A 26,228-nucleotide genomic window follows, 5' to 3' on the forward strand; every position below is an offset into this window, starting at 1 on the left:
ATTTCATTCTACTCTCTTAAAGGGTTGATATTTAATATATCATTCCAGATGTTTATATTTACGCTTTTTTTAACAATATCAGTATTTTACCTATATCCCACCTTTGAAGGATTAAAATTATTTCTCATTTGAAATATTAGTCTAATCATTGTCGAATTTCTGTTTTGCAACTCACCTGCAATCCTAATGACACTTCTTTCATCTTGTCGTGGGACAAATCAAGGAAGCTTTCTACCAAGTCTCCATCAATGAAGCCCTCACATGGTTCTGTCTTGATGTCTGTGTTAAAACTTCTCCAGAATGAATGTTCAATTTTACCAACAGACTTTATAACGTGTGTTAATTTCTCTTCTAATTCATGTAAGAAATCATAGAAGTCTGCAGGAATCTGTGTCACTAAGCCTACAAATAAGAGAGACAATCTGATAAGTAAAAAGATACTCCTATTGTTACAATACGAAAATGTAAGAAGGATATAAACATATTCTTTTGTAATATACTTCATTGGTAATACCTTAAATATCCATTATAACATTATGATACAAATTTTTCTTTAACTGTTGTCTTCTACATACCAATGGCACCACTCACAGTGCCAAATAAAACACAGCCCTGGGTTGGTGTGGATGATTCTCCTACATGTTGCATCACAAGGGATCCATGTCTGAACACGTTCACCATGTCACCCAAATGGAACTGACCCACTTCCTGCATTTGTTGGCGCTCCTCATCTGTAGTGGCAGCACTGATGTTAAGAAATTGAATATGTCTTAGATTTAGATTATATTTGAGGATATGAGGCTGTTAAGCCTCAAGTACATATTTGCTTTTACAATTTGGATACCCCCCAAAACAGTGTTATCACAGTAATGTTCTTTGGACAAATTACAGAAACTTATTACTTTTTGTAATAGAATGGGTCCCAAAGATTAATCCATTTTTTTTTTTTACTGCTAAGAGCCTCAGACTCCAAAGGAGTACGTCTTTCAGTTTCTTCTTATTTTTTGTAAATTGGACAGATGGAATTATTAGAGAAGTCTATAAGCCATAAACGCTCCGTGAACTGGTAATGTTTACTTAAAAGTCCAGTAACATTTTTTTTAATGGCATCTAAATAATTGAACTAGGAAAACTAAGACATATTAAAGGATTGAGAAGAAAGTAAATCTGTCTTTTTTTTTCTAGCAGGAAGGAAAAAGTGTGGAATAAAAATACCTGTCCTTCTGGCAGACGAATAAGTTGAATGAATTTTCAGCTCCAAGAAATGTATCATCATCCAGTATCTCAACAGCTGTCATCCAGTTTGGATTATAGTCTCTTGCCATCTACAAGAACAGAATGCAATTACGTTTTCAAATAATCATATTCATTAACATGGATTGGATCAAATGTCTGTTTTGGTCAAATGAGATTAAATGAAGTTAATGTTATCATTTCATTGTCTCCTTAGATATTCCACTTTCCTCAATTACATGCATTTACCTCCTTATATCACTTACTTCTTCAAAACTACCTTCCATTGTTTTATACTGAAGAAGAGTCATAGATCGCATGAGGTCACCAACAAGGATAAAGTCTCCTTTTGTTTTCAGGTAGAGTGCAATTATATTATTGAAATGACTGCATTCAAGTCTCAGTTCCTTTTCTGCAGTCCATTCAAATAAACGAACCTGTCATGAAAGATAGCAACAAATTAACATTACTAGGAAACAATTAGAACATTCAGTGTTAGTTTAATCCTCCGCAAGCTGATTTGAAATGCACATGCTGTAAGCTAAGTGGTATGGGGTACAAAATGGACCCCGCCAGCTTGCCAAGGGTTAAACATGTCATAATCTAGTATAAAAAAAATAATAAAAAAAAAAAAATTTTTCTCAAGAATCCTGGAACAATTGTTTCTAAATGAATTGGAGCTTACATGTAGCTCTAAAATGTTTAATTTGACATCTATGACATGACCTGGTGCAAAAACACAAAATCGTGACAACAATACATCAAAATTTTCCTTCTAATTATTATCCAACTTTTTCAATTTATAATTTTCTCTGCTCTGGACCTCGTAGTTTCATTTAAGCCTCCACTTGTAGGTAATCAAATTTAAAACTTCTATTTCCAACTTCCAACTTGAAATATACGGATTTATTAGAAACAGTACACTGTATGAAATATAAACATTACTGATCCTTAAATTCTGGCCGAGTAATGCATTTCTAGACAGAAAGAATATTAAGAGCAGCTTACACTGTATGAAGAAGTAAAACCACTGGCTGTAGGTAGTCGACTTCAGGTATAAAATAACCCTTTGTACAGGAATAAGAATTAATGAAGATCATTTTCTGTCCACACAGAGCATTTTTCTGTTCTTGGCTCTTGGTAACAGATGTTCCATAATAAACATCATCAATTCAAAACCTCACAAATATATCATCGCTGCACCTCCAAAATCCACTATGTGCATTTAAACAGATTTGTCAGGAGAAAGAAAAAAGCATTATCACTTTTAATTCCCTGATTTTCAAAGCTACTTTCGGTATAATTTCAATCATTACATCATCATTTTTAATTTCCTTGATTTTCAAAGCTACTTTCGGTATCATTTCATCATTCTTCAAGTAATACTTGAAATTATACCGAAAGTAGCTTTGAAAATCAAGGGACTTAAAAGTGACAACGCTTTTCTCTTACTTCTGAAAAATCTGTTTAAATGCACAGAGAGAATTTTGGAGGCACAGCAACGATATACAACCTCTTATCATTAGGGACCCTCAAATCTCTTGAATAAAATCACCTAAATTTCTTGAGTGACAAAGGTAAAAATTCTTGAGTAAGATAATTAAATTCTTGGGTGAAAAAAGGAAAATTCTTGGGTTCTGTGATCATCTACACTTGAATTAAAACAGCTCAGTATGACAGGTACTGTTTACAGTTTTATTAGTATGTGAGGGAAAAAGAAATAGTAGCTTCCATGCAACTCGCTTATTGCAGAAACTGCACAGCATTATATTATTCCGGACCTCTTCATTCCATCTTGGGAGAATTGTTTGATCCGTTCATCTAAACTGATTTTCGGTGGCATAATGAATGTTTCTCAAACGAATGTACTACATCAATCTTCTCCTTATACTGCTGGAATAGAACTGGAGTGCATCGAGATAATGGGCGTGAGGCAAGATGTAGTTTTGTGAGTTCAGGTATTCTCATATATTTTCGTTACACCATCATGAAAATTGTGCTCACGTTCAGGTGTTCACAGATATCGTCATTATAGCACCAAGGAAATGGTCAGTGCTAATTTGCTTGGCTTAGCATGGCATTTTATCCATAATAACGTGATACTTTGTTTATAGCACGAACATATTTGTTTCAGCATATCTGTTTTGGTAAATTGCTTAATGTGAGGGGGGGAGGGGAGAAAAAAAAGCGCGGAGGAATAACAGCTTTAATTTACGATTTTTCGCTATATGCTATTAAATTTCTCGAGTAAAAGTAGAAATTCGCTGATAGATGCGAATTTCATAATTTAAATTTCAAAAACTATTTTTAGATAATTCGGTTTATTTCTAGTGATCACAATATTTTTATTGTTTTTCAGAATCATTATTTTCCATCCTCCAATTCCCTTCCCCTAACTATAACATCTTAAGAGTACGAAAAGAATCTAATAAACACTAAATAATACTAAATAATCCAAACAATAATTTTTAAAGGAACTATATATATAAATATACCGAAATATCAGACTTTGGCTTTCCCACATTTTCTCTCAAGAGGTCAAATGACTTTATTGTCAAGCGCCTGGCATTAGAAAACAACAACAACAACATTTTCTCTCAAATGCTTGGGAGGCTAAGTTTTCAATACTACCTGTTAATACAACTGTCCACCGAAATAACATATTATAAGCACATACAAAGTTCTAGAATTGAGCAGCTAGCACCTGCTATTGAGATAGACTGTAATTAGTTGTGAGGTTTGCTGTCCATCAACCAACTAAAAAGACAGTATGATCTAAAATTTATAACTCTTCATCTAAAATGTAACAAACTTCATTTCAAAGTAATGAAAATAGCTTATCTGAATAAAATATATTTCACTCACCGTACTGTTGATGCTAGCTAGCAATCGGCCATTAAATTCTACCAAAGAGTAACATGCCCCCTTTATCTCCTTCTCGGCCACCTGGTGTAGCTTTCCATCTTGGTATTGAAACATGAGTATACGCCCTTGTTTGGGTTCGCTCTCTTCTGGGTTTACTAGGGCTGTCCCAACAATATAATATGTGTTTGGGTCATCCCCAAGTTTTGTGGATACCAGACTCAAAGCATATTCACACTGCATAAACTGATGAGCGTGAAGAACTGCAATATAACGAGGGAGTATATACATATTTGGATTGTAATTTTCCAATAAGGAATACAGCCAAGTAGCTAAGATATTTAAAATTACAATTTCTCATAACTTTGCAACTTTTCACTTATGAAAGGCAATCACAGAAATTTCTACTATATAGTACATTATTTGTTAAAATTATTATTTCACTTGACAAAACAAAATGATGACTAGTAATAAGTGTAATTATTTATGGCCTATTTGGAAAGAAGGATTTTAACATCATATGAAGTTAAATAAGATATATTATCATCATTTACTGAAAACATTTTGATAAAGTATGCAAAAATCTTCAGTTTATTAAAAAAAAAAAAAAGCATGCACGCACCCACGCACACACACTCCTGTGCGCGTGAAGTAGGGGTGCTGCTGGCTTTGGCAAACTTAGTACCTGAGATGTAAAGCAACTCGTGAGCAGACAAGATTTATAAATAAAGCACTATATGTCTGATATTATTGTGACATCTAGTATTGAGTAACCTCATCATCATGACTCCAAGACACAGAAATTATTCCAGCATCCAAAATTTGAAGTTCAAATACAGAACGTGAATAGAGTGATAGTCTCACGTGTAATATGGTGGATGTCTAGGCAGTGATCCCATTCTTGCCAAACCCTCTCAAGCATGGTGTGTGATGTTCCTGATTCCAGTGTTAATGCAACTTTTCAATTCAGCCAACATCGCTGAACGTGGAGGTATGTAAACATTGTCCTTGACGAAATTCCACAGAAAGAAATCCGGTGAACGGGGTGGCAATGTGCAGAAAGTGCTGTCTGCGTCCGTTGAACGACCAATCAATCGACCTGGTAGGTGTAGCTAATGCCACAACTCACGGACAAAGACGTACAGAAGTTCATTTTCCAACAAAATGGAGCCTTCACATCAGCATACTTAGGTCCGGAGGTACCTAAATCAACACCTACCAGGTCGATGGATTGGTCGTGCAACGGACGCAGACGGCACCTTTTGCATATGGACATCCCGGTCACAGGATGTCAGTGTGATTTCTTTCTGTAAGGTTTCGTCAAGGACAATGTTTACATACCTCCACTTCCAGCGACATTAACACAGCAATCAGAAACGTCACACAAGACGTGCTTGAGAGAGTTAGGCAAGAATGGAATCACCACCTTGATGTCTGCTGTATTACACGAAGGGATCACATCGAGTTCATTTAAAGTCAGTATAAAACTTCAAACTTCCCCCTTTGAAATTTGTGAAACTATAGCCTTCTGAAATTGTCCAATAATTTGTAACCACGGTGTACTTATATTTAGATGTGTTCACTTACTTCGAGCTATTTAAGATGCTACCTCATGCTTAATATGAGCATTAGCCATACTAATTTCTGACATTGATCTCACCTTCAAATGTATGTTGATCTATAACTAGCAAATTATGCACTTCTACTTCCTGTCCAAATTCTGCAGCTGTGTTGGCACCCATAGCACCTGGCTTTACAAGAGAAAGTGAGCCCATGGATGATGACGAAGTGGTGCTCTGTGTCTGAGTGCTGGCACTAGGTCGCACAGGATTGAGTCCTGCTGCATCTTGGATGTCTATCCTCATTGTGATTACTCCAAATGTCTGAAACACATTCAAATGCTATGTTAATCTAACGTATTGTTTCACTCTTATCGGAAATATACACTGATCTACACAACAAAAAATACATTTTTGAGAAATTCAAGAAAGTCAATTAGAGACAGTTATTGTAAAATGTCTCTTCCAATCTTATTAGTGTTCCAACAGAACATAGCTGGATTTAACAGAACAGAGGAGAGCAAAATAGTGTAAGGGGCAGGACAGAATTAGGCCATAGAGAAAAGGAAAGAGTAGAATGAGGGAAGAAAATATAATAGGATAGAACAACGAGAACAAAACATTTGGACCAGTGAAGTGACAGTTAAACATATTAACTAAGAGAAGAGCCGAGAAAATGGCAAAGGAGAGAATATAAGAGAGGAGAGTGAGTGAGAAGAGAGATGGAGAGCAAAAGAAAATAGCAGGGAAGAGAAAAATTAGGGAAGAAGACAGAATAGAACACATGTATAATTAAACCAAAAACACTGTATACATAAATAAAAACACAAACCATGCATTTTGTCTCTTACTTTTACAGTATTTTATGCAAAAATGTATATACTTGTACTTAGGAAGGGAAATATTTTTAATATAGGGTTCTTTATCTTTTCTTGGTCAAGACCCCAAAGTTGACTAGGCAACCTACTTGTGTGGCCCATGGGTATATTTTGAAGTTAAACAGTGATGCACAGTGTATAGTATAATAATACCATATAGAAAGTGTAGAAATGTATTATTTATTTATTATTATTATTATTATTATTATTATTATTATTATCATCATCATCATTATTATTATGTGTATGTGTATCCTATGCCTACCCACTTCATTTATGTCATTCGGGTTCCATATATTGTGGATAGATGGCAGGATTGTGACTCATTTTCAAGTTGCACACCACTTCAGTGGGCCACACTGTGCATGACATGTATCTGTGAAGAGTTATGTAATGTTCTAGGATGAGTGTATGTGTGAATGTTCGTGTAAGTGTATTGTAGGGAAAGGGTACGGATGTTGAAGATGAGAAAGGGAAAAGGGGAAACCCAGTGATGGCATATAGCCTACTCCTGATGAATAGCACCAATGGGGCCGCCAGGCTTAACATCTTCGTCCGATGGACCAAGCACTATCAACATTGACATTTGCCTTCTCTTCACAAGCACTGCAGAGAGGTTTGGGATTTAACCAGGCATACTGGTGCACAAACTAGTGATCAGAAGTTAAGCATTGTCACCTCTCCTAGTCTCGAGGTAGAAATTATACACAAAAATCTCTGACCCCACCGGAAATCGAACCTGGGCTGGCTAATCTGAAGGCAGACGTGCTACCACATAGCTAACTCAGTGGACATTATTACTATTATTAACATTATTAATATAAAGACACAGATATTATTGTGTTTTCATTAGTGTTCGTAAAAACGTAGTTATGAAAAGGTTGATAATTTCAAATAAGTACTGTAACACTTTTTTTTAATCTAACTTTTCTATGAAGATAAGGTGACCCATACTGAAAGGCACCAGCAACCCATGTTTAGGTCGCGACCTGTAGGTTAAGAACCTCTAATTTAATAGATGATGACTGAAAAATTGCCTCAGATTTCAAGGTTCACAACATACATTTGAAAAGAAATGGATGGAAATTTTGTTAATTAATCAGATGCTAGAATTATATCTGTACCTGTGAGCTTTCTTGATATGCTATTCTACGCGGAGATTCTCCAAGAGGAACTGTTCTGATGTGCAGCTTTTGTATTTCATCAATTGTCCCAATAGTAACTGTGCTATCAGTTGCCAATGCAAGGCTGAAAATAATTAAAAATTTGAAGAGTTACAGCACTTCTATGACCATTTTTCATTTTATAAAGATTCTTTCTTAAAGAATTTACTATGTACATATACAGAGTTTCTCAATGAGGAGGAAAACTGAAGTGGTTATTTTTTTCAGTGATTGCGTATGACTCTACAGTACTTCGTTCCTAGTTGATGCCTCATTATCATAAGCAACACACAACCTATAGATTCCCTCGACAGAATAATAAATAATATTCGCAACATGACAAACAAGCAATGGGCAGAAGATTGGTTAAATGGGCACACAGGAAGAGCAATATGAAAAATTTTGAAACAACCCAACAATATTAAAATCTACAGTGATATTCCCAGACATGTACACACTTTTACTGCATGGGCTAGATTGGACAACTTGTTATGGAAGCTTACCTGCAGCACTTTAAATTATTAGAATCACCACTATGTAAAACATGTTTAACAGAAGAAGAAACAATAGAACACATCCTACTTCACTCTAATAACACAAACCATAAACTGCAGGAAAGAATGAAAAGCTACTCGTTACATGAAATTCTCACCAATACACAGCTTTGAAAAATTGCATATTTTATCTACATGGTGTAATCTGCCTATAGTTGGACACATTTATTAAGAAGTAAGTATCATAACAAAATATGTAGGTAGAATGTTTGTTAAAATTATAATAAAGTTCCCTGATGAATCTAGTTCGATATCCAATAAGAAGAAAAGACTTCAGTTTTCCTCCTCAGTGTAAAGCAGAGTATGCAATATACGGAATATTGTGTGTAAAAGCTAAAATGAAAAAGATACATATTTAACACACAAATTAAAATTATAACTCTTTCCCACAAATATCTAAAATCAGACAGTATAATATATTCTGTGAAAATGGCTTGATAAAGAGTCATGGACTATCATCAATCTAAACAAAGCGATAGCAGATTTTCATGGTGCTAATTGAAGTAAATAAATTTGTTTTAATTTTAAATTCAATCCAATTATTACCTGGGCTGAGTGAAATTAAATTACAGTAAGTTATTTACTTACATTATAGAAATTTTAAATTCTTACTTTTTGTTTTCCTGTAAAATTTGCATTCTATGACTTCAGTTTATATACACATGTTGGTATAGCCCTACTGATCTGATAAATCAACAAAATTGATTACAGAAACTTCTGCTTATTAAGTATGGTTTCTACATTCTCACTGACACGTATATACTCTCAATTTACTCCATAATTCTCTTTGGTCCCCTCAAAAGTGTCAAAGCAGGGATTAACAATAAATAAATTAGAACAGTAATAATAATAATAATAATAATAATAATAATAATAATAATAATAATAATAATAATGATGATGATGATGATGATGACGACGACGACAAAAATTTCACTGTGAACGAGGTATTTGAAAATTGCAATTGTCTATTTGAAAATATTATCCCAATATTTGCATGCACAGAAACTAAGAAGCAGTATAATGAAACCTTGGACACAATACAAGCACTTCCTGGAATCCAAATGTGAGACTCTCAAAACAAAACAAACCAGCATTGTACCATGCCTTTGGCCTGTTCATAAACAATAACGTAAACATTAAGCTAGAAGAATATTACCTAAGTTAAATCTTAATGAAACAAGAATTATTCTATACATACCTGTCAGGATAAGCCTCTGCATTAAGAGAGCACATATGGTTCACCTCTTTCAAGTTCACATTAGAGAACACAAGTTTGTGATTGGAAGAGTAAATAACTGTTGGTCGATCAGAACATGCAAACACATTTGTTGTCGATAAAGACCTGAAAGTACGAAGCACTGTTGGTTGTGTTCCTAATGTCACCTGTAACAGAAGGCACATTGTGTGTTACTGTATAATACATTACACACTGGAATCCATGAACGCACCTGCATGGCAGCTTGTCACCAACCTTCTTTTTGTCTGAAAGTAGTCCTGTCTGCTTGTTGAGTGAGAAGTAGAACATGGACCCATCACCTAGTGCACATAAAAGGTAGTTGATCCCCTCAAAACATGTCATCAAGATGGAACGAGGGATGATTTCTGTAATGACAAATACAAGTTTGTAAAGTTTATGTACAAAGGAACATTATTCATTACAGTGGCAGGTAGTATTATAAGAATTTTCAAATAACTTTTTAGACTAATATGATTATGGAAAGTTCATGTTATATCTTAATTTGAGCCTGTAATAGTTAATTGTGTCTGAAATTTTCAGTCGGAGCAAGCAATTTTGGTAAATGAATTTTGTTAATCTGAACTTCAGAGCAAATTCATCTCGATGACAGACTGCAGAGACCGTATGTGGTCATAAGAGTAAATATACAGTCCCACCTAGCCCTGGACAGGTACCAGTACTAAGCACATATCGCTGTGTATATGTACAGTATATCACTTTACACAAACCGCATCTAAACTAGTTAAATCTTCAATCACTCATTCATATTCTAACTCTTCCACCTCTGGATATTCCTTCGTCTTTCATGAGCTGACTGTTGTTACAACATTTGTTACCACTACTGGTGTAATTGTTTATGGTACCATTTACCAGTATGAGAATTGTTTCTACATTGTTTTACACAATGATAATTTTATGTGACAATGTTGCTTGTTTTCAGGAATATGTCGAAATAAATTGTCTCATTCTTTCTCGCAGATTTTTTCATATCTCCAGAGGCAAAGCTGTTCAATGTCCTACTCCTACTTTCTATTCAGGTTTTATCATTAGTCCAGATTAATTTCAAGCAGGTGTTCCTACTTCCTACTCAGGTCTTAACATTTGCTCATTGGGTTCAGATCTGGGAGGTATGGTGGAACAAAGAGAGCAGTCTGGCCATGTTATGATAATATTTGGCCCATTATTATGTTTTGCTTCCTTACTTATTTGTTTTCATTTACTTACTTACTTACAAATGGCTTTTAAGGAACCCGAAGGTTCATTGCCGCCCTCACATAAGCCCGCCATCGGTCCCTATCCTGTGCATTTCATTATATCATACAATTTTGTTTTTGTGACTTTGCCATTGAAACAATGTTTTTTTTTTTTTTAGTCAGGCTTTCATATCTTTTATTAGAGGATTAAATGTAGGCAGCTTATGTATATGAATGTTATGATGGCGAGCATTATCGACAACCAGAAAGAAGTTGGCCATTAAATTTGGTGTTAAGCTTTTACAAGCTATTTTAAATATTTTTTAAAATTAATTTCATCACCAACATTTCTAATTTTTTTTTTCAATCTACAGATAAGCAGGATGTTTGGAATGAAACAGTTTCTTCCTCTGGCATGAACGATGATACATTCTCCTTCAGAAATAGATGCCAACAATAAGCATTAATAACGTCACTCCAACTCATTGGTGTAGTGTGTATAAGTAGACCTATGTTTCCTCCTTGTGTATAATTTGTAGTCTCTTGGTCGTAAACCTTCAAAGACTGGTATGTATTAGATTTAATTTCCTTCCACTTGAAATCAGTATCTTTTAAATATTGTCTTAAGGCTTACTGACACTACCTTGCAACCTAATTCCGTCTTTCAACTTCAATTGTAGTCTTCTGACTGTTAAGACTATCACCTCCTATATGTAAATACTGTGAACAGTATGTCGAATAGCATGTTTGACAGAATCATCTATTTCTGTTATTCCTTTTGTAACAGGATGTTTCTTTTCTGGCTGAATGATGATCTTGTTCAGCATGCCTTTATTTTTTTTTAACACACTTGAAATCGAATACAGTAAATCGAAGACTCCTGTTGCTTTTGAAATTCATTCTTGGACTTTCTGAACTTTTGTTACAAGTCTTCGGGAATAACACTTACTTTCTGTCCTTCGCTTCTTGTAGTCATAAACATTAGCAATAATTTCTCGACTTGGCTGTGCAATGCTTTTCCTTTTAATTTAAAAAATGCAGCAGGCATATTACACACACTTTGAATCCATACGGACTGTAATGTGGTTTATCAGTATGTTTCACAGTAATGATATGAGTAGAGGGTGTGCAAATATAAACCAATGAAAGAGAGTGTTATCAAAACTCATTCATACAGAACAGTTGATTGTTGCTCTTCCTACAAAGTTACATGCTGGAATCAGTCGACTCAACTGTATTCAATAATATTTTGTCAGCACATGAGGTAACTTTCATTCTTTGGGTGTTTGTACGTCTGATGAAATTTTACTTCAGTGACTTAACGTTTCCAAATTGGTTATTTAATGACATTTGTTGCCGCAGGTTATCTAGTGTTTGTGGAAATGGTAATAGTGAAATGGTATCTGATGAGATGAGACTGAGAATTCGTTATGGAAATACATTTGCTTTACACAGCAGAAAACAACCTGGGAAAAAATCCTACCAGAAATCTGAATTCACGCCTGAGTGATCCCTCAAATTAGAAGCCCTCTCATGAGCTACCCCTGTAGCTGAAATAATGTAATTCAAAGTTGTTATAATGTTTGAGCCAAGATTTTTACACTGATTATTTTGAAAAAAAAAAAAAAAAACTGATTTGAAGGGTTCAGAGCCATAGCGGGCCAAGCGAAAAATGGAGAAAGCAAGGGTTAAAGTTAAGTAAATACCATAATTTAATTAAAATTGTCATGTCATTTAATTTAATGTGCATACTTTATATTACTCGCTATATATTTCATTAAATTATGGTTATCATTTAATTTTAACCCTTGTTTTCTCCGTTTTTAATAAATGATGCTTGGCCCATTATGGCTCTGAACCCTTCATTTAGTTCAAGAGAATATGTTCTTCCATGCAAACTATCTTACATTTGGTCAATGTTAAACTTATTTGCATTTTGATTAAATAGTCCGTTTACAATGTTTTAGAAATTATATATAATGAAATGTTTATTCTTTTCTCACTATGTACAACAAAAAATCTCAGTGTTGCTGTCATATAGAGAAAGTGATGCCCATACACAGGCTTGTGTGCATTCCTGGTGGAAAAACAATTAGACAAGTATTCTGTAATTGTACATAATTGTAATTCTATTCAGTGAATAATCTAAATATGATCAGCGCAAAATACGACATGGATATCAATCTTGAAAAAACAAGAGTTATGACATTTCGTGGGAAATACCCAGTTGCAAGCAAAATTTGCTTAAACAACAAATTAATAGAAAGAGTAAATGAGTTTATGTATCTTGGCTATAATTTAACATTTTCTGGTGAAAGAGATATAACTTCTAAAATTTGCAAATACAATAAAACAATGGGAATAATTAACAAAATGATGAAGCTTACTTAGTACAGCGACACACAAGAATATGTTTGTATAAAACCTTAGCTAGACTTGTACTATGTTACGGAAGTGGAGCATGGACAATGAGAAGTACGGATATCAGCAGAATAAGGGCCTGTGAAATGAAATTTATGAGAGCAACACTAGGATATAGTCACTTGGACCACAAAAGAAATGAGGATATCAAGCAAGAACTTCAATTACAATCAGTCTCACAGTTTATAAACAAGTACCAGCTGCAGTGGGAAAGCCATGTCCAAGGAATGAATTGGAACAGACTTCCAAAAGTCATGCTTCAATACCATCCCCAAGGGAAGAGATCTTTAGGCCATCCAAAAAAAAAAAAAAAGTGGACCAAGAATGACTTACTGAGGCCGTAACGGGTCTAGGGTCTTATACTAGTTTGGATGATGATGATGATGATGATGATGATGATGATGTAATTCTGTTACATAGAGTTCAGGACAAATTGACAGTGAGCCTTATATAGAATTTTATCTTTAGCAATCTTTGTCCTCACAAATGCTTTTTTTACATGTAACAAATCTACTACATAAAGCCAACAATTTCAGTTCCTCATTTGGTGGGAAGTACAATTAGTCATGATGAAATCCATATACATACAGTTCAGAGATAAGCATGGTAATACCAAACTACTAAGGCAGCATTTTACAAGTCTAATGAGCACAAAACATAGAAATTATCCTCAATGCACAGAAATCAGATATAGTGAAAATGTACAGAATTGTTCACACTGTACTGAACATATCTAAAAGGCTGAAATAAGGTATGTCAGATGATCCTTCAAGTCCTGAAGATAGATGAAGAAACTCTGGGGAATGAGGGGAAACAAATAATAATAATAATAATAATAATAATAATAATAATAATAATAATAAAAACAATAGTAACAACAATAATAATAAATTGAAATGAATATTTTAAGTCCTCACCTCCGCCTAGAAACTCTCTATTAACTTCATCAAGACCTGGAAGACGCAAAATGCGAGCTGATATGTCAGTCCAAAGTCCCACTGCCACAATCTCTGCTTTGTTGCTGCCTTCCTGAAGCGGTGTGACATCCAGACATGCCACTTCATGTTCTAGAGTAGCCTGCCTAAACACAAAAAAAAAAATCAAGAAGATAGTGTATGCATTAATTTCGGAACATACTATGCAATTCCAGGACAACCTAGAGAATGATATTCTGAAGAGATCATGAAACTTCGTTTTATATTAATTTCCTTTTAACTAAAATAATGAATATGATAAAATGTGAACAATTTTTATATTATAAATGAAAATCTCACCCTCTCTGCACTAATTCTTTCTCGCATATTTCCAAGTAGAAGAGGTCACTGCCTGTAGCACATAACACTTGCGTAACATTACAGGCAACAACACTAATTGTCTTCTCAGATGGCGGTTTCCACTCACTGCAATGAAATAGTAAAAACAGCTGACAAAATTAAATAAAGCCAATTTTAAGGTAGGGTCTGCTGTATTTCACAATTCAACAATTTAACTCAGAAGCACACCTTTCCAGTTTCGAACACATATAACTTACTTTTAATGAAACTCAGATACTTAAAATTCACATCGACAGAAACAGAAACTCAGAAAATTTTTTTAGCGATCACGAATTCTGCCATTTTTGAGAAAAAAATTTCTTAACATCTAATTGCAGTAAATATACATCCTTCAATTCTTTATGTCTGATTTTAACACGTGAAACATTGCAAAATCCGTATCATACCACGAATTTGCCATGCTTTTACGAAATACACGCGATTTTTTAAACAATTTGTGTGTGCAAACTTTCAATGTTTTAAATTTTATGTAGTACAATCAATAGTCATAGCATAGATTGTATTATATATCTATGGTCTGCACATTTAATAGTACTGAATCCGTTTTCGTTCATATATCTGGTATCAACACATTCCTGACGTCTTAGTCAGCTTTGGTTTGTGTTTATGTAGCAAGAGTTGTATTATAAGTACTGTTAGCCCACTGAATGCATCCTCTGTTCCTATGTGTCATGTGCAAATGCAAACTGAGAACACTTTTTCTCATCATTCAATAATATTTTGTTTGATAAACACCATTGCTTGTCAAGAGAAAATATTAATGTTTTTTTGTGAAATGCAGTTTGAAAACTACTGTATTTATTGTGTTATTGAAGCTGTATATTTTGGAAATGCCGAAAAATTCAATATACAAACACTAATTTTTCCATTTGAAAATCCACTTTCTGCACTACGAACTCGATGAAAAAATCCAATCTCTACCTATACTACCAGAGTTGGGTAACAATGCGTGTGGATTCTTAGTCAAAACTGCCGTAATTAATCCTCACAATAGCTTCTCAAAATGTGAATCAAATCTTTGGGAAGAGACTGGGAGACACATACAAAACAAACAAAAAACATACTCCACAGTGTCTGTCAAACAAAAAAGAATTAAACTCTGAAACACAAGCTCAAAGCAGAGGTAGATTCAATGAGAAATCTAACATTCGCTAAAGCTGCAGAAAATACAGAGAACATTGTAAAATCATGTCCATGCTTATATATAGAAATATACAGCAAGAAGCAAACAACTAAAATTTAATATGGTTACTTTCTTCCACATAACTGTTAACACTAAAAGTCTCGAGTTTCATAAAATATAATGACACTCACTGAATCAACTGTTTGGTGTCCACAGATATAAGGCGTGCTGATGATGGTGTTACTTGGATGATCTGATCATGATCCACATTGCCACAGAAAAATGATTGCTGATCTGAGACAAAACCAGGTATCTCAGTTTCCTCCACTTCCTCTCCATTCAGTGTTAATACCCTAAAACAACATATTAATATAATGAAAGTGTTACAACTCTGATAATAAAGATTTCATACAAGATGAACCACTCACCTTGTCTGTCCAACAAATGCAAGCACCAGAGTGTTATCAAACTTGCTTGATGTTGCTACTCGCAAGGCCCACATTCCCTTGATGCCTGGTAAGTCTATGGATGCATGCTCTTGAATGCCAATTCCATTGCGAATTATCCTGAGAGAACCTTCTTTGTAAGCCCCTGTAAATACACAGAAAAATAAAATGACTATTAAAAATGCCACAATGACGTCCATTTCATTTTTTCATTTCATAGATCTTAGATTAGCAATGAAGCTTTAAGATGTGAAACAGGTCAACATTTTATAAGATTACAATTACAATTTTTTGATGCGATATAGTATGATGAGGCCGAGAATTCGCCAGGAGCAAATTTTTCGTAAATGTGACTTGGATCACAGAAGTTTAGGACAGTTTAGCATTGTCAATAAAATTAACAATAGCAAACAAATTAATTTCCAACACAATTATCAATTAGCTTCAAGACGAATACTGTTCTCACTCTTATGAAGACTAAACCAATATCAGACATTCATAAGTAGCAAAGAGTCCTTCGTCATTGGTCACCACAGTGCAAGGCCGCTACCTAAGACATTACAGGTCGAAAAGAAGGCATACAGAAGGCATGGAGCATATACCAACCCAGTGATAGATAAATTTCCACTTCTCTGCCAGAAGATTTTTTGCAAGACTAAAATGAAGGCATGGCCAGAATTCAGCTACATAATATGGTGAGTAGTTAATACACTACTTGCCTAAGACCTTGCAAATCCTAGCGCCGCCACTGTATAGGATATTTAGTTTACCTGAACAGGTCACAAGCTGTCCTTGTCCTTGACGCTCCAGATCTACCACCACCATGTCAACTATTGGAGCAAGGTTGGTGAATGTTTCCATTGTACTGACATAAGAACCACCCTCATCTTGCTTGACATTCAGTTTGATAAGTTGTGAGTCTCCAAGACGTGAGCCAATGAAAAGCACACCATTATCCAGATATGTGATGCACTCAGGAACACTAATTTCACCTGTAGCCAGCAAACAGTAAACCATTAGAGTCGAGTAAGTGAACATATGCTTGTAACTGTTTGAAGTGCAGATGTCACTCACCTAAGCATTCCACTTTGAGGTCTTTTACAGTAAGAGTACCATCCATCTTCTCCTCCTGTTCAAGTAACAACATGAATAAGTGGCCTGCCATGTCACCAAGCAGATACCGGGCTCCATTGGAATCCACTTGAGCATAGCATACTATAGTACTTTGCTGTAGGAAATAATAAATACATTTCGTACGTCAATGAAAGTGGAGAGAGAAGCAAGACAAATTTCATAAACCCTAATAGATTAGAAATTACATCTCACATCTTAGTGAATGTGTCTCATAGGGAACTTCACATCATTTGTACTTTTAAACACCAAAGGGGACAGACAGCAGTGCATCTGCAAATGAAAGTAGTAACTGTGTGTGGATTGTACAATTGCCAGCTTGAGAGTTCGCTTATGATATTAATTAGTACAATATCAATTCATAAATTTCTGTAACTTAGACATTATGAACCTCAACTTTGTTTACCTCCTACAGGAAGCATCTTCTGAAATTTTTCGTCCTAAAAATCTGTTATCCTCAACTGCATTTGAACTTGTGACACATGGGTCTACAAGCAGGTACAACAATCACTAGTTATATTCCAAGCAACACAAATATATGAAAGAATACATTGGTTGCTAATTACTAACAATCTTGTTTTTAAGTCCTGACTTGAATTAACATGTGGAATATGCATACTGTGTCCATAATTCGACAAAGCTTTATCCCACATTGGGTCTTCACACATAAAATAATGGAAATTAATATATTTCGCAATTGGAGATTTTTTTACAAACATTAAAAATCACACCTATAATAGACGTCTAAAAATTATTTTATGTTCGACAATTTTATACAACATGTTAACACCTCACTATCCCTACTGCACTCACCTTGATGACTGGAGGCGCTACAGCCACATATGTAGTGCCATCATGGTACAATATTGACTCCTGCCCAATGATAATTGCACCACACAATGGTTCTGGCACTGGAATTACCATTGAAGCTTCTGTTTCCACATTGTCTTGTTTCCAAGGGATCTATAGAAGAAAAAAATCTTCTTCAATTGTCCTAGGTGTATTTGAGTGTAAATAAATAGTGAATTAAAAGAAAGTTTTGAAAAGAAATTAATAATATTTATAAATATTACAAGTCAGTACATGGAGTGGCATAATTTATTCTCAGACTTTTGGTGCTGTCCTATTCTTCTTGTATCCAATGCAGCTCTGAGAAGTTGATCACAGTGTTTCATTCCAGTCTAACTACTGAACACGGAATGAAGTGGTCCTGTTCCATTATTGCAGAATGGGTATTGCAGATGATGAAGTGCTGTGAAATCTTTAATGTTGTTTCTTTCTTGATTTTTCTGAAAGTTCCCTCCCCACAACTGTCCTCTTAATTTTTCTCGACTTCCACTTTCCTTTCCATAAATTGAGATCTGATATAGTTTCCTCATTGAAAACGTCACACTGTCACTTATTCTAATTTTTCTATGCACTAGTGTAAATTTTTCAGTATTTTCAATATGGATAATCATGTCAAGTTCATTTAAAAACCTGAACTGAATATAAGATGCGCTGCACAATTACTTTTAAATCACTTTATAATGCTGACCCACATCCCCAAATTATAATATTACCTTCACAATTACATACCTTGACAAATTCCTTATCTCGTAATGAGATTTCATGAGTCTTAACATGACGACCATTTAAATCTTGATGAATCAAGATAATGGTTGGGTTTGGACAACCATGTAAAAATTCTAAGTCCTGCACTTGTAATTCTTCCATCCTGCAATATTTAGAAAATTGATTTTCATCTTAATATGCCAAAAAAAGAAATCATGATCATTTGATACATGTACATGCATGGGAGTTTAAGGGTCTTTTTTTCGAAGCTCAGGAAAGTTGTTTTAAATACACTAACAGTTATTTGAAATCTCTAGGTATACTGCAGCATGATATTGAAAGTGTTTATCTCCAAATTCTAAAGGACTCCATACTTATACAAAATCCTCATTTGTATTCTACATATTAATGTTGTTATTATATCGGAATTGTGTTGCAGTTTTAAATGAGTAGTTAGTAATGTTACTTACCAAATCAGTACCGTTTTCATGTTAATTAGTTAAATTAAATTCTTATATTGTATTGTAATCTGAATCTGAATAATCACCTGGTTTGTCAAGCAAATGTCTCCCTTTCTTTCTGAGAAATTATTATTATTATTATTATTATTATTATTAACAAATAATGAAAGAATAACTTCCTTCATGTACGTTACACATTTAAACATACTTAGTATTATTTTTCAGAACCACCATTAATTTCATTGTGTGTTTTGGCAATACCTGTTTGTAGTAAAGATTTTGTGTTTTGCAACTGTATTTTGATATTTACAGTAATCTCCATAAAACTTCAGAACTATTTACGGGTTCCATGATAGTTCTGCTCAAAACCTGAGAAGCTTTGTTGTACCATGTACTGAAATCTAATTTCCCCAACATTTTGGAGATGCTTAAAAGTTCCATTTTCAGGATAACATCACTCAAGACCTGAGAGAATTGTCTATCCTGCTACTACCCTTTCAGGTCTCGAGTAATATTTCTCTGAAGATGAAACTTGTAAGAAGTTTTGAAATGTTGGAAAAATTAAAAAACCCAAAATCACTAACCAATTAATGTCAAAGTGGTGAATTCAGACAAATAAGGTACTCTAACCATTATTTTACAATGTAAAAAGTCCTACTGACAATCATTACAATGTCATACCTTATTATTTGCATTCTTATTTGTAATGTAAATAACATATAAAAATAGGTTTCTATTCGAAGATTTCATTAATTTATATTCATAGAAAAGAATTCAGATCTCATCTCTCATGTCATGAACTCATAATAGGTCCAGTACGGAGATAAATGAACTAGTGGAAACATGGTCAAAGAGGTACGTAGAAAAATCCAACATACTCTAGATATGTTATTTATTTTACTGTCCTTATCAGTTAATTCATAAAACTCGGTAGTATGTACATGAAGTTACGAAATATTTTGTAGGAGTCCAAATAATGTAAGTTGAGATTTACGATTTTCCAATAATTTCAAAACTTAAAGGAAGTTATTACTTAAGATTAAATAACAGATACGGTGTAAATGAAAGCAATGTTCAAGTGGTCATATTTACTTCATTTCTTCAGGATAAATGGAATATCCATCAATGCAATGGCATCATTCATTCTTAGAAGCAAAAAAGAGAAAGAGAGTCATAAATTGTTAAAAAAAACAACATAAATATTCATAAGAATGGAGAATGTATGTAATCTAGAGCTTAAATTGCGAAAAGAAAGTGGGGCAAAATTGTTTTTATTCATGCACACCTCCATTTTGAATAAAGATGTAAAAAAAATTATTAGGTTCGTTCCAACAACAGTCAGGAGCCGTCCGTAACCATTGTGAGCATGCGCAGTACAAAAAAAGCATTCCAACACAATCCGAACCAGTCCTGAACCGGAAACATGTACTGCAGTCGGGCGTTCCAACAAGCTTTTGACACGGGTTCGGAATGGTCAAAAATAGTCCATGGATTGAGGCATGTACGGAAGAGTACACAAGACGCGCATGCGCATAAGCTCACCAATGTCTCCTGGATACTGAAGAAAGACATGATCGACTGTTCACGTCATTAAGGTTAAAGATGAAAAGTGACAGTACAGACGAATAATAAAACTAGAGATTTAATTTAAATTTTCGCCAAAAAGAAAGGGAATGGAAATTATTTGGGTATTGAAACAGTTAATTACAATTTCAACATGCAGCTTTGATTAAAAGTATAATAAATAACGTACATACATTAATAATTAAAAAAAGAACTATTTTTAGATGAGAGTCCCCCAGTACACGACATTGAATTATCGGAATTCTTGCCTTCCATATTTTTGTCATCTTTTTATAGAAAATGATCGAAATTCTATTTTCTGCAATTAGAATTAGCTGCGAAACGATAATAATTAAGCATCCCGTTCTTAGCAAAGATGATCACAGTTATAGCATCTCTGGATTTAGTACATAACGATCTGCGAAAGCTTTCTAACAGCGTCCAGTCCAGTTTCAATCCCATAGTAGATGCTCAACTAGCGCATGCGCATAAGATGGTACAGGAACCGTACATGAACTGATTCATGAACCGCTTGTTGGAACGAACCTATTAAAAATAATTTCAGCCTAGAGAAAAAACTTGGAAGAACAGAGAAGAAAGATTGCATATAATGCACGTTTACTTTTTGTGGATATTCTGAAAGAAAGCTATTACCTTATGCTTGAGGCTTTGAGTTCACTATTATCTTTCTCCAGGGGGATGATCTTAAAAAGTCCATCATACAATCGCAAGCCAATCACTCTTGCCTCAGGGTCAATAACTGCAATAATTCCAGTTTCTGAGGGTTTTCCTATACGATCAGCCACATTACCATGAGCCTTCGTAATAATCTCCAAATTGTCACCTTCTCCCACACACTCAAGGATCATTGCATTATAGCGAGCAGTTACGATAAAAAGAAGATCCTTCTTCTCATGCTGTAAAAGAACAAAGAAATTATTATTTTTATTACTATTGTTATATTCTTTAATAGAGGCCTATAGAGAAAATAAGACATTTTTTGGTAAAAAAAATTGATTCCCCCCCCCTCCGTAAGTCGTTCCTAATTACTCTACACTTTTCCAAAATTTCAAGTGCGTAGACAATTGGAAACCCTCCTAATGAAGTCATAATTAAAGGTCCGTGCTCTTGAAGTATTAACTTTAAAGTCACTTTTTCAGCTATAATATTTTGTGCACTTCTCTTCATCCAAATCACTTGGCTTTTACAATTTTGTAGCTAAGAATCTGATTTATTTTTTCCATACATTCATTGTACCTCACTTAACAATTAACCTGGACAGTCATAACGATATAGATTAATGACAAGATGGAACTCCACTGTCATTAATAAGATTAGGTAGAGTTTGATGAGGAGATAGATCAGTGACAAGATAGGACCTCACTGTCATTGACAAGGTTAAGTGGGGTTTCATGAGGAGTTAGAGATTAGTAACAAGATAATTATTTTTTTTTATATATTAATTTAGATAGGGTACTCATATAAGGGCAATGGCAAATTGATATTTTGGTATTTTGTATTAATGTAATATTCATTTAACACTGATAAACGTGTTTTTTTTTTTTTTTTGAGGCGATGGTTTTGATATGCTATATTGTAATATTGTAGTAGGTTATGTTATGGTGCTGAGGTTATGAAATACAATGTTCTTAGTGCTACACCATTTTCGTGTTTGAGAATATTATAGTCCATTTTTTGTATGTATGTGATGTATATTGTATTGTAACGATCAGATCATTTTATATCCTACTGCGTGTTTTCATAATGGATGGTACGGAAAGCGTAGATCACCAGCTCATGGCATCACTGATTGCAGTTTTGCCAACACAGACTTATAATGTTAGGTTAATTACTAGGACGGATATTAGTGAAAGGTTAGGGATTGATGAAGGGTGTAAATTAGTGACAGGATAGGGTTTTACAAAGGTTAGAGAAAGGTTAGGTGTTTTTAAGAGTGTATTTTATTTTTATTTTATTGGGTTATTTTACGACACTGTATCAACATCTAGGTTATTTAGCATCTGAATGAAATGAAGGTGATAATGCCGGTGAAATGAGTCCGGGGTCCAGCACCGAAAGTCACCCAGCATTTGCTCGTATTGGGTTGAGTGAAAACCCCAGAAAAAACCTCAACCAGGTAACTTGCCCCGACTGAGGTTCGAACCAGGGCCACCTGGTTTTGCGGCCAGACGTGCTGACCATTACTCCACAGGTGTGGTCTTTAAGAGTGTATATTAGGAGAAATTGCTGTTGTGTGATGAAGTGGAGTGTTTTTCTCTGTAAGATGTGATGTAATGTGTGACACAGCATGTGAGGTGACATCTGAATTTCTGCCGAAGTTTTACATTTGTATTCATTTCAAACTATGTTTTCATAACACTTCTTGTAACCTAGGGATTAGGACTATGGAGTACAAAAGTGATGATTGGTGGTTCGAGGGTTGACATTGGCAAGGTGAGTAAAAACGTGTGTCAATAAAGTAGATATGTAGAGTACAATGTAAAAATTAGATTAGGTAGGAAGAGTAGTGGGGCACAGAAAAAGGAGGGAAAGAGTAAGAGAGAGGGAATGGAAGGAAAGGTTGTAATGAAAAGCCTGTTTATTTAAATTTTTCGATGCAAAAGATTTTTCTACAGTATTTGGTCATATATTTTTTTCTCGAAAATGAGCAATCTCTCTGCAATATCATTTGGGATATTTCATTATTATATCATGTAGTACCTATGTATTCTTTTAGTGTCATTTCGTAACTGCCCCTGTATGGTACTGGACCCACTCTTTTTTTTTAGCTTATTGGCAGGCTCTACTGCATTTTACGATACTATGTTTTCATACTTTATATTCTTCAATATCGTATTATACAGTTGAGCAGTAGGGTTCTACTTACTTATGGCTTTTAAGGAACCTGCAGGTTCATTGCCATCCTTACATAAGCAGCCATTGGTCCCTATCCTGCGCAAGATTAATTCAGTCTCTACCATCATATCCCACCTCTCTCAAATCCATTTTAATATTATCCTCCCATCTACAGCTCGGCCTCCCCAATACTATATGCCCTACCCATCTCAAACGTCTGGATTTAATGTTTCTAATTATGTCAGGTGAAGAATACAATGTGTGCAGTTCTGCGTTGTGTAACTTTCTCCATTTTCCTGTAACTTCATCCTTTTAGTCCCACCTTATTCACAAACATCCTTAACCTCTGTTCCTCTCTCGAAGTGAGAGTCCAAGTTATAACAACCAGTAATATAACTGTTTTATAAATTCTAACTTTTTTAAGAGCAGACTGGATAATAAAAGCTTCTCAACCAAATAATATTAGACAATTCCCATATTTATTCTGCATTGAATTTCCTTCCGAGTGTAATTTATATTTGTTACTATTGCTCCAAGATATTTGAATTTTTCCACCTCTTCAAAGGATAAATTTCCAATTTTTATATTTCCATTTCGTACAATATTCTGGTCACGAGACATAACCATATACTTTGTCTTTTAGGGATTTACTTCCAAACCTATCTCTTTATTTGCTTCAAGTAGGATTCTACTATATTTTTAAAATGTATCTTTTTTTTTTTCACATCACATTCTACAGGTGAGTGATAGAACTCTATTGTATTTCGCGATACTATGGTTTATGTACTTGTGTAACATATTCTTCAGTTGAGCTGTAGGGCTCTACTGTATTTTACGATACTAAATGTTAATTCTTTAAAATGTTGCCACCCATAACCTCTATTTACCATGGTAATCCCGTGATGTGTTTCATAGGCGAGAATATAATATTATGTCATCATCGTCATCTATCACTTGGTTGTCATGCAATTGCATCATATTCTACAGCAATCCAAGGTTTTTTTTTTTTTTTTTTACATAATCCTACTGCAAGTATATAAGGAATATCTATCATTTGAGTAATTAACATCAGTGGCCAATATCTTAAATTGAGTTGCTTAAAACTGGGGAATATTTTCATATTCCATAGTCTCGTTTGCATATGACACAGCTTGAAATATATGTACAAATATGTCTTCTTTTTTGTTAAATTTATTTACACCATACATGCTTTAACATCTAGGCATATTGCGTATGAGTTTATCAGTAGGCTGGGGACTATTGTTGTGGTTCTATTTCTATTGTCATATGTTATACTGTATTATATGACTTGTTTTCATTCTAACTGATTTCAAATTTTAATGATTATAATAATGGTGATTAAGATGGTGATTAATTGGTATGTAAATTTCCAATCTAGTATTTGAGGGAAATCATGAAAAACTCAGTCAGATTGCCAGCCACATAGTTTCAACCTGTGACCTTCTGAATGAGAGTCTAGTGTGTTATCAGTACATATATGTTGTCTTAACAGAACTATATATTTCTACTACATCATTAGCACGTGTACTTTCTATTATGATCGCATACATTAATTCTTGGTCTGAAAAACAGAATTTGTGATGGATAAAAATTAGTGAAGCAGTTCTTTTACCTCTGCAATATTTCGCCAAATACAGGTACACATCATTATCCTGAGACAGATATAAAAATAAGTATATACTAAATATGCAATGGAAATTTAAGTTTTCATTTAATATATACAACTAAATTTGCTTATATAAGGGCTAGTTTACATATTTGTTGCTTCTCAATTGATGTGCATGTATTCTACACAGCATTCATATTCTGAACAACTTACTGGTGGTCTAAAAAATTTCATCACCGACACTTTTCCATATAGACCAACTTCTTTGATAGGACGGAGGCCTTCTGGTGTGACAAGGTAAATTTCCAAGCGAGTGTTCTTTGCTAAGATGAGATTCAGATCGCTTGGAGAAGTGAAATTTCCTGCAAGCATAAGATAATTTATTTATACCTCAAATTAAGATTATAAAATGATGAAGACAGCAAATGTTATAATTAATTAACTCTATACAGCTATAAACTTGATTTGCTTTATGAGAAGTCAACATAAATTAAATGATATTATAAACAAATTACTTTTTCTGGATTTTCTACATGACACGATAAAATGATTTATGTTGTGATTTATGTCAGCAAATAATGGAGGAATAAAAAGTTATGAAAATACGATTAAAAATGAGACAAGAAAGGATCTTGCTGAGAGTGAACTAAACAAAGTTGTCTCAGTCTATGCTCAGGTTTCGAAAAAATCTTACAAGATATGTCCGTTAAAATGACTGTCTAATGTTAAGTATCCAATTGTAACATACTTTTTTCTGTTTGTCTGTATATCTATTACAGTTAGTCGCGCAAAATCGAAATTAAAATCTCAAACTTATGTAGCTAAATTCTGTTACATTCAGAATACAAAATATGTAGCTCTCTCCTAATAGGAAAAATGTAATTAGTGCATTACATTTAATAGAAACGGAATCAAACTTAAAAATAGGTAATAACACTTCATTCCTAGGTAATTATATAGGAAGGATCGACCAGGCAGCATCACATTGTAAATTATTTATTTATAAAAGTATGTGTCCTGGATCTCTACT

General features: G+C 34.2%; 1 protein-coding gene across 2 annotated transcripts in view; it reads right to left on the minus strand.

Annotated features, from left to right (window-relative positions):
* pic (DNA damage-binding protein pic) overlaps positions 1 to 26,228 on the minus strand; it is a 43,634-nt gene that overhangs the window by 15,207 nt on the left and 2,199 nt on the right. For both annotated transcript variants that reach the window (XM_069825811.1, XM_069825812.1), the window contains exons 2-20: positions 25,412 to 25,560; positions 21,370 to 21,632; positions 18,716 to 18,854; positions 17,951 to 18,100; positions 17,081 to 17,234; positions 16,777 to 16,998; positions 15,989 to 16,151; positions 15,752 to 15,913; positions 14,378 to 14,503; positions 14,021 to 14,184; positions 9,724 to 9,854; positions 9,451 to 9,635; positions 7,657 to 7,780; positions 5,756 to 5,978; positions 4,099 to 4,358; positions 1,500 to 1,670; positions 1,216 to 1,325; positions 576 to 745; positions 176 to 402 (exon numbers count right to left, since the gene is read on the minus strand). In XM_069825811.1, coding sequence (XP_069681912.1) covers positions 176 to 402; positions 576 to 745; positions 1,216 to 1,325; positions 1,500 to 1,670; positions 4,099 to 4,358; positions 5,756 to 5,978; positions 7,657 to 7,780; positions 9,451 to 9,635; positions 9,724 to 9,854; positions 14,021 to 14,184; positions 14,378 to 14,503; positions 15,752 to 15,913; positions 15,989 to 16,151; positions 16,777 to 16,998; positions 17,081 to 17,234; positions 17,951 to 18,100; positions 18,716 to 18,854; positions 21,370 to 21,632; positions 25,412 to 25,560 — 3,293 coding nt within the window. The remainder of the gene's footprint in view (positions 1 to 175; positions 403 to 575; positions 746 to 1,215; positions 1,326 to 1,499; positions 1,671 to 4,098; positions 4,359 to 5,755; positions 5,979 to 7,656; positions 7,781 to 9,450; positions 9,636 to 9,723; positions 9,855 to 14,020; positions 14,185 to 14,377; positions 14,504 to 15,751; positions 15,914 to 15,988; positions 16,152 to 16,776; positions 16,999 to 17,080; positions 17,235 to 17,950; positions 18,101 to 18,715; positions 18,855 to 21,369; positions 21,633 to 25,411; positions 25,561 to 26,228) is intronic.

This window comes from Periplaneta americana, chromosome 5 (genome assembly GCF_040183065.1).
Source record: "Periplaneta americana isolate PAMFEO1 chromosome 5, P.americana_PAMFEO1_priV1, whole genome shotgun sequence".
NCBI lineage: Eukaryota > Metazoa > Arthropoda > Insecta > Blattodea > Blattidae > Periplaneta > Periplaneta americana.